The sequence below is a fragment of the Sceloporus occidentalis genome, unplaced genomic scaffold (genome assembly GCF_023333645.1).
Source record: "Sceloporus occidentalis isolate IW3139 unplaced genomic scaffold, rSceOcc1.0.p SCAF_85, whole genome shotgun sequence".
Classification (NCBI taxonomy): domain Eukaryota; kingdom Metazoa; phylum Chordata; class Lepidosauria; order Squamata; family Phrynosomatidae; genus Sceloporus; species Sceloporus occidentalis.
The window spans coordinates 1,994,949-2,004,988 of NW_028317065.1; the positions used below are offsets into that span (position 1 = coordinate 1,994,949).

The following is a 10,040-nucleotide window of genomic DNA, read 5'->3' on the forward strand; positions in this document are numbered from 1 at the left end:
GCTCTACCCCACTGTATTCTTGGAACTGATAGGGAAAACAAACCCAGTCTCCCTCTGAATCATAAATCCTCAAGGATGGCTTTCCACTATGCGCAAGAGGCCTGTAGACAGTTATTTCATGAACCTTTAAATAAGCTGAACACATAGTTAAGAGGAACAAAAAAAAAAAAAAAAAGAAACAGTCACTCCCAGTAAGACAGAAAATATAGCAAACAAAATCATCATATTTAATGAGTATTTCCTTTACGTGGACATATTATTTCTTAGGCTCTTGAAGGTTTTGTGATTGCTAATACAGTGGTTGGGAAAAATCAATGATTTTGGCAGACATCGCAGTTAAAGAGCTCTTAGGGCTCCCGAAAAGAAGAAAAACGTGTGCCTATACATACAAAAAACAAACATGATTGCCACTTTCAAATCTGGGGACCTCCTTACTTTCTTAGAGTATGTATGTATGTATGTATATATATATATATATATATATATATATATATATATATATATCTCTCATCACCATACATAAACACACACACACACACAGAATTTTATGTATATATACCACCATACATACATAAACACACACACACACAGGAGTTCGGGGTGGAGAGCTCATCATATATATATATATATATATATATATATATATATATATATATATATATATATAAGCGCACCGATAAGGTTAAAGCAAAGTATCAAAACACTGAATTATACAAACATGCATGATATATTAAAAGGTAACAGCCATGATAAGTCCATTTTGTTACACAGGATACCCATTTAATTCTAGAGACTGAACCTTGAATTTTAGCCTCCTGAACTTTTGCTGGGTGATCTTCAGCCTCCTTTTCACACAGTGGAGGCTGCTCAGGGCTTCATCCAGCCTCTTTTTCAAGGTCTTTGGACTGTCTGTGATACAATAGTCATGCTCTTCCGTTATGTTTTTCTCATTAGGTGCTGGTATACACTGCTCTTGAGGCGGAGGGGTGGACAAGAATAAGGGTTTGCTCTCCATATTTTGAAAAACATGAGCAGATGATTTCCTCTCCTGAAACCAAAACAAAAAATAAATTGAAGTGCGCCTGTTAGAAAGTAGTACAAAAAAAAAAATCACAGTTCAATGAAAGTTTAATGACATCTCAAGAGAAATGATGAGGTACCTTCATCCCTTTTCCTGGTAAGCTGAACACCGTCGGCACAGCATCTATCCGCAATCGTATCGTCTGACCCGTCCTGTCAAAGCAGAGTTCTTCAAAATGATCCGAACATAGCACTGCCTTTGAGGAGGGTTTATACTTGTCACGTCTCATATTCAGAACCCATTTTTTCAAAACATCTGGTCGCCCATGTGGAAACCTAGGAGCAAGAATAAAAGCTTAAACAAAAATCTATAGAAAGCACAACAGCCCAGTGTGTTCAAGAAAATAAACTATAACAGTTGTTCCAATGTTAAAAATAAGTTGAAAACAACTGGTGGTTGTGCTAAAACCAACGCCGATCACAGTGTGATCAGCACAGACATCAGAAGGAGGAGAGGGAGAAACAACTAAAAAATAAATAAATAGAATTTATCGGAAACCCAGTGATGTACGAGAAGTCCCTAAAGGGATCTCGAGCCATACTGCACTAGGAACAGTGCAAAAAAAAAAGTTTAAATAAAAAATGTATATATATTTTAAAGTTCTCTTTGCCTCTACCACTACAAGTAAATAAAAAAAACAACTCTAACCCTAAACCCCTTAAGCCAATAGTATTCAAGATATGTAAAAGATACATGTGGCCCCCTGCAACATAAAATAAATATGTATGTGTGGTATGACTGTAATGAGATGCTGCTGAACATAAATCAGCTGTGGCAGCTACAGTGTAAGAATTTAGATTTTTTTCATATAGGTTTTGCGTCCATTGTATTCCTATGATTTTAAAGGAAGGGCATACTTCTCTTGAACAAAACAAATATAATTTGGTTCATCAAATATGGAAAAGGGGAATCATGGTGTAAACATAAAAAAGAAAAAACTTTGGTCCTTAGGGCAGGGCTCGACAAATCCCAGGCGCCAGGTCGCTATTGTCAGCCTGTTAAATCCCTAAAAAAAATGCCCTCACGTCGCCACAATCGTGGTGATCGCAGGGGCGCTGCTGCTGCTGCTGTCTGCCCAGGAGTCTGGACAGACAGCACAGCCACTCAGAGCCTGCCCCCCCCGCCACAAGTGTGGGGACCTGACACAACATCCCCCTGCTGCCTGATCGCTCCATGAGAGCGACAGTGCAGCGTTAACCCCTTCAATTTGGGGTTAATTCCCGTTTTGTACGGGCTCTGCTGCTGGTGGTCTGCCTGGAAGCTTCCAGGCAGACCAGCAACAGCAAAAACAAGCCCCCACAAGCCCTTTGATGACTCAAAGTCATCAAAGAGACTCCTCCCTGCAATGGCTGGTCTATAGACCAGCAATTGCGTCCCAGCTGCCAGAGGCAGCTTCAGGGAGAGGGTTCTCCGGTCTCCACATGAGTGTGGAGAGCAGCTCCAACCCACCCCTGCTGCCTGATCGCTCCCTGGGAGCGACAGTGCAGCGTTAACCCCCTTCAATGCCACATTTGTGTATGACACATTTGTGGCATTGCAGGGGTTAACATTTGAATATCAGTCAATGCTGTGCTCTAATGGAACATCAGCATTGAAAGAGTTAAAAAAAAAAAAAACCAACAAAAAAAAATATCCAAAAAAATAATAAAAAAAAAACCAACAAAAAACAGCACTGACCTGAAAGTCCAGGGTGGTTCCAGGTCAAACGCTGTGAGTTTAGTAAGTGGGCTGATGATGATCAGATCACTCCTGACCAACTGTTAGTTTTAAAAAAATCCTGGCTCCTAACTTTTTAGCTGGCGCCTAGATTCACAACAAATTTGTCAAGCCCTGCCTTAATAAAGAAAATAGAGATACCAATTTTTTGCCTTTGTCTAATTTGTTGGATTGTGCAACATACTACATAAACAAGTAACAGTAGATGACCGTCGTGACATTCTATTTAAACTGCTTGCTCATACTTACCGATGAAACGATTTTCCACAGCCACGGGTCTGCCGGCTGGTGCAATTGATGGCAGCACATACAGGCATTTTAAAATGCCATATAAGAAAAAAGCCTTAAAAACAAAGATCAAAAAAGATAAAATTACACAACAGCAAAAACAACTATGATATTTATTTTGATAACTTATAGGCTTGAAAGGCTGAATATACACTTAGTGGAATGATTTAAATGCAGTTATACTGCCAAAGTGAATTTTTGTACACATTTTTTAGACTTAAACATATACCGTATTTGCTCGATTATGAGACAAGGTTTTTTTCAGAGCAAACGCTCTGACTATGAGACTAAGATCCAGATCCCCCGCAACGCTGCAGGGGACCTGGATGTTCCTGCCCCCCCCCCAACTTACCGGTGCTTCTGACTCCCGGTGTGTAGCCATCGCGCAGACCTTCCCCGGCTGTCAGAGAGAATTCCCCGGTGAGGGGAACTCTGATCTCTGACAGCCAGGGAAGTTCTGCGCGATGGACGCAGACAACCCCCGCTGCTAACCGCACCTCCTTCTGACTGCAGCGGAAGTTGTCTACACGAATTGCGTAGACGTCTACACGCTGCCAGGACAACACACCGGGAGTTAGAAGCACCGGTAAGTTTTTTTTTTGGGAGGGGGTTAAATGGGGTACATAAGGCATTTCTGTAGGCAGAGTGTTCTATGAAATGCCTTTTAACCCCCTTAATGCCACTCTGCCTCCAGAAATGCCTTTTAACCCTCCTATACGCCACTCTGCCTCCTGAAATGCCTTATACCTCCCTATATGCCACTCTGCCCCATAATATGCCTTTTAACCCCCTAAATGCCAGAGTGGCATATAGGGGTATAAGGCATTTCTGGAGGCAGAGTGGCACTTCAGGGGTCAAAAGGCATATCATGGGGCACAGTGGCATTTAGAGGGTTAGCAGGCATATCATGAGGCACAGTGGCATATAGGGGGTTTAAGGCATTCATGGGGCAGAGTGACAAGCCTGGGGGCAGATGTGCATAACTGGGGGGCAGGTTGAAAAATGAAAGGAAATAAAAACAAAATTAACATTTACTGGTAAAACTTTTTTCCTATAGGGTCGTCTTATATTCAGGCTTTTTTCCTAAATTAATATTCCGATTTTGGGGGGTCGTCTAATAATCGAGCAAATACGGTACCTTTTGTACGTATGTATACTTAAAAAATAAATAAATATAAAAAATAAGTCTTTGTCTTCGATGTCACCCCCAATCAGTCACATCCTCTCTTTGACGAGCTTTTGTCAGCCACGCCAATCCTTACAAGAGGGGTCAGTATTTGTCGTGTTGTCCGTCTATCTACGCAACAACCTTTAGCTTGGAAATATCACAAGTATGACAGCGCTTGTCAAAACAATCGCAAATGGCACAAACCAACACGTACTTAGTAGGACAAATGTTCGCAGTGCTGGGGAGATCTTACCGATGTCTTTGCGTTATGGGGAAAATAAAATACAAGTGAATTATCTAATAATAATAATAAAAACATTAATGTTGTTTCCTGCATAAAACAGCATTTTGTAAACAAAAAACAGCATGCGCTGTGGTCTATTCACTAAAGAGGGAATCTGCAGTGGTTTTCCTTGTTTCATTATTCATTATGCCAACATTGGCAACTTCCCCAGTAAGAAGGGCTGAGCTGGCCCTGTATAATGTTCAATAGGCAGGAAGACTTTGTTGATGTAATTATACATTATGACGGTCCATACCCAGTGATCTTCTGTCGCTTGAAGAGCTTGGCCGGCCCTGTACAGTGTATAGTTAAATCAATTAAGTCTCCCCACCTATTGAACGTTACACAGGGCCAGCGTAGCCTTTTTTGAGGGAGAAACTTGCTAATGTTGGTCTTTTCTAATGGATGATAAGGGCAGTGAGTTGAAACCAACCTTTTTCCTCCCCAGAATAACCCGATTTGCGCAGAAGAAACAGCTAGGACTCTCTATTATTCTGCATAAAGAAGGTATTTAAATCACTGGGTAATGTAACATTTGAAAGCCACTTACTATGATGCTACACAAAAGGAACAATTAAGAACACTAACTATACATCACACAAAAAAGGGATTTGTGTATCTATACATGGACACATTGTTGGCTCATACTTATACCATATCAAACAAGATGTTCTATAATGTACCATCACAAACTAATGAGAAAATAGAAGGCATTAACTACAACACAAATGATGATGGCGATAACCATGTTATGTGAGGCTTAATGTCATGTCACTGGAACAAAGATCTGACTCTACAGGCCAGCTAGAAAGTTGCAGTGAGTCCATCAGTGTGTGTGCAGCAGACTAATAGCCTTCCACACAATCTGTGCCACTTCTGTATCAACACAAGCCTAACAACATAAAGAACACACATCACAATCCCATCCAGACACTGCAAAGTAATCCATTATACAGAACATATACACACACACAAATATATATATATATATATATATATATATATATACACATACATGATCATCTGTATGTATTAAACATTTTAACCAATCAAATTCCTCCCTTATATTTTCTAATGTAATATATATGCGTGTTTATATACATATATATATATATATATATATACCTGTTCTCAGCACAGCTCTGGAAGCTTATACCGCACAGACTCCTCACCGTAGCGGTTTCCTAATTATTGCAGATTGCTAATATCCAGTACTGGGGTTCCTCGCAACTGGACAAGGGTGTACCAAAATGGCGGCCATTAACTACGATCCGAGCGAGGAAAATGGTCAGATTTAACGCCGCTCTACGATTGCGGACTGTCTGCGCAGGACTGTTCGAGGTGTTCTGAGTTTTAAACCACTAGAGACAAAACACACAATCGCAATAAAAATAGTTGACTCGTCTACAGAACCACGTTTCTCTTTTTGCGTAAAGTAATTTTTTTAAAAATAGCATTAGTTTTATGTGACACGAATAGACACAAAACGTTTGGCGACCAAGAAAAATGAATGCCAGAGGGGACTCTTGTGATTAGAACTCATTTTCAGTCTGCAAAAAAAGGCCAGACTTTCTCTTTTTCTTCAACAAACTTTATGTAGCTCTTGTTAAAGAAGCAACGCGACGGGCTCGGTTGTGGATGACGTCACGCCAGACCTTGCATTGAAATTGAGGCTTTATCAGCTGTGGATAGACGAGAGGTGAGCAAGTAACATATTGTACGATGTGTACGCCAGTATGCTTCATGTGCTTTCAGCTAGCTGACTGCGTAGTTGTGATAATTTACTTTACTCTTTCATGTAAGACTGCAGTTGGCATACCTCCAGTGCCAGACATACAGTATGCATGTGTTATTGCTTGTATTATATATGCGTTGTGTTATGCATGCATTCAACACGTGCAAACTGAACATATAAACATTAGTGCATATATTTATATTTCTTTTTACCAAAATACATGGTTACATAGGTTGACTTTAGGTGTCTTCCAGTGTTATGAGCCTGGTGAGGGATGGGAATATATTACATGTGTAGAACATATCTCCCATCATTTCACATGGCTAAAGAGGGATACGTGCATGTCCTTGTGGTGTCTGTGCTTTAATGAAACATTTTATTTGATTCTTTCATTATTTGAGGCACGTAAACAGCCAATCAGTGGCGAGAATAGTCTGACCATGGAGGGGGTGGGCTGCATGTACTTCTATAGTGGGGTTTTCAGTGACTGCATTGGTGACTGTATGTTTGAATGCGTGTTTGTGTGTAGGTGTATTAGTTTGTGTATGTTTATGTGTGTGTCTGAGTATGTTACTGTGTGGGTGTTAGTGTGTTTAGAGTGGGCGTCTGGATATGTTACTGGATATGTATGTTAGTGTCTGAGTATGTTACTGCATGTGTCTGGGTTTGTTAGTGTGTGTGATTGCATGTCTCTGGGTATGTAAGTGTTTGAGGCTGCATGTGTCTGGGTATTTTAGTGTTGTGTGTTAGCAATGAGTGCCTAGTTGTGTTAGTGTGTGTCTCTGAATGAGTTTATATTAGTTTCTGTGTGTGTGTGTGTCAGTGTTGGTGGTTTGTATTTCTGGATATGTTGGTAGGAGTGAATGTGTGTGTTGTGTTAGTGTTGAGTGCCTCTCCTGAGATAAGGGTCTGGATCCAACCCTGGGGGTGACAAGATGGAAATTGTTAGTTTGGAAGCTGTTCCCAAACATGGAGGCTAATAAATACCTATGTTTCTTTAATCCCTTGACAACAATTGACGTGCCTGGCATGTCATGACTCTAAACTTTTAAATCACTTTCTTCTCCCAAACGGTGTTGGTGTAATACCTAATGTTGATGCATTCAGCAACACAGAGATCTGCAGCAGGTGCCCTGTGTGGCCTATCCCCCGGACGTCAATGTCCGCCATATATAAAATGGCGACGGACGCCTGGTTTAAAAGAGCTAAAGCGACGATCAACAATCGCATCCTAAGCTTAAGCAGGTTGCTGAAATGCCTCGATAGATGTGATTGGTAAAATAAATGAAATAAACATAAGAAAATACCATGTAAAAATAATTCCCCGCTGATTTCACCATCAGGGACACCATCCAGTTCCAACAAAAGGTAAAAACAATATAAATATATAAAGATTTTTTATGAGCAAGTCCTAAAATTAGCGCTATATCTTCACCACGAAAGAGTTTAAATACTGTCATTTTAAATGCCCATGAGGTGTCTAGTTTTAAAAAATGTATGATTTGATGGGGTAAATTGAATTGGCTGGGTTCAAAGTTGTCCCAAAAATAGGACATGGGCACAGACTGACAAAGGTGGCCTTTTACCTTCCAAATAACCCGATGAACCAATGGGGGTTATCACTGTATTTAGGAGATCTTGTTGAACACATATTGGGGTGGTGTTTGACAGTGATAATACCTAAAGTAGAATGTGTGTGTGAAAAAACACGAAAAAAATACTACTGCAAAATTGGACAAAGGCTGGTGCTAAAATGAGTTCATGGAAAGAGTTGAAATATCAGCATTTGAAATGTCCATTTGTGATTTGATTAGGTAAGTTGAATTGGCTGGGTTCAAAGATCTCCCAAATAGGGCATAGGGGTAGAATTTTAAACATGTCAAAATCTAGTTTTGAACTATGTATGGTTTGAAAGGGGGTACATTGAACTGACCACTTTCAGAGATGTCCTAAACAGATCCTTCTTAACCCCTTGATGACAATTGCCGGTCCGGGCACGTCACGGAAATTCAAGTCGATAACGACAAATGACGTGCCAGGACCGAAACGAAAATAGATCGCTTTCTGCACCGAAACGGCGTTGCTGTAATGCCTCGACCTCGAGGCATTCAGCAACGCCATTATCGGCACAAAGGGGCCATCTCTGGCCCCTCCCCGGGGCGTCAACATCCGCCATACTTTGTATGGCGGCGGACGCCCGTTTTAAAAGCGCCTCCTAAACTTAAATGGTGTCGCTGGAATGCCTCGATCAGGAGGCATCCAGCGACACCAAACACTTACCTGGGGATGGACTGTGACCGCTCCAGAGAGCGGTCACAGCCGCAGCTGCCGGTGATCTTTGCCATCAGCAAGATGGCGGCGGTCCGGGAAAATTCAATAAAGAAAAACAATAAAGTCTAAAAAGTTCGCTAGACGGTCTCCAGACCCTCTAGAGAACTCTGGCTCCACTTGCAGGTTGAATATAGGTACTGCATTCAACCATGCAAGTCAATAGAGCTCAGCTTTCTAATCACAGTGTGATTAGAAAAAATAAATTAAAAATAAAATAAAATTAATAATAATTAGAAAAAAAATAGTAAAAAAACAGTAAAATGTAAAAATAATTTCCCACTGATGTCACTATCAGGGGAACCTTCAAGTTGAAAAAAAATGTTAAAAAAATAAAAAAAAAGGCAAAAAAAAAATATAAAAAATATATTTTTGTGAGCAAGTCCTAAAATTAGCATATTAGCTTAAAACAATTCTCGCATGGAAAGAGTTAAAATACTGGCATATTAAATGCCCATGGGGTGTCTACTTTTAAAAAATGTATGATTTGATGGGGTAAATTGAATTGGCCGGGTTCAACAAGGTCCCAATTAACACGGGGGGAAGGATGGCCACACATCTAATTTCCAATTAGAAAAATGCACACGTACCAAATGTGGCCTTTTAGTTCCCCCCCAAAAATGACAAACCCATACATGTGGGGTATCACTGTACTCAGGAGATGTTGCTGAACACATATTGGGGTGTCGTGTGACAGCGGCATATACCAGGAGCTGTAAATTCATACATAAAGTAGGTGTGTGGGGGAAAAATACACACACAAAAATACTACTGCAAACTTTGAAAAAATGCTGGTGGTAAAATGTGTGCATGCAAAGAGTTAAAATACCAGCATTTCAAATACCCTGGGGTGTCTAGTTTTCAAAAATATATGGTTTTGTTGGGCACACTGAAATGGCCCGGCTCAAAGATGTACCAAATAGGGCATGGGCAGTGGATCCCCAAATGCCAAAGTTCAACATTGAAAAATGCGCATGCCCCAAATGTGGCCCTTTTGCCCCCGAACAGCCAGGCAAAATCATTCATGTGGGGTATCACTGCGCTCAGGAGATGTTGCTGAACACATATTGGGGTGTTTTGTGATAGTGACATATACGAGAACTTTTTAATTCATACCTGAAGTAAAATGTGTGTGACAAAACAAATGCAAAAAAATTATTACCATAAAGTTTGACAAAGGCTGATGGTAGAATAAGTGCTTGGAAAGGGTTAAAATACTAGCATTTGAAATACCCTGGGGTGTCTAGTTTTCACAAATATATGGTTTTGTTGGGCACACTGAAATGGCCCTGCATAAAGATGTACCAAATAGGTCATGGGCAGTGGATCCCCAAATGCCAAAGTTCAACATTGAAAAATGTGCATGCCCCAAATGTGGCCCTTTTGCCCCCAAACAGCCAGGCAAAATCATTCCTGTGAGGTATCGCTGTACTCAGGAGAT

At 40.5% G+C, this 10,040-nt stretch overlaps 1 protein-coding gene across 1 annotated transcript; it reads right to left on the bottom strand.

The window, feature by feature from the left end:
* Window positions 1-763: 763 nt before the first annotated feature.
* LOC149285068 (THAP domain-containing protein 1 B-like) lies at window positions 764-3,114 on the bottom strand. Its single transcript, XM_089495858.1, has 3 exons — window positions 3,047-3,114; window positions 1,161-1,356; window positions 764-1,048 (listed from the first exon to the last, which is right to left on the bottom strand). Exons 1-3 carry the CDS (start codon window positions 3,112-3,114, stop codon window positions 764-766), a joined length of 549 nt encoding a protein of 182 aa, XP_089351984.1.
* Between the last annotated feature and the right edge of the window lie 6,926 nt (window positions 3,115-10,040).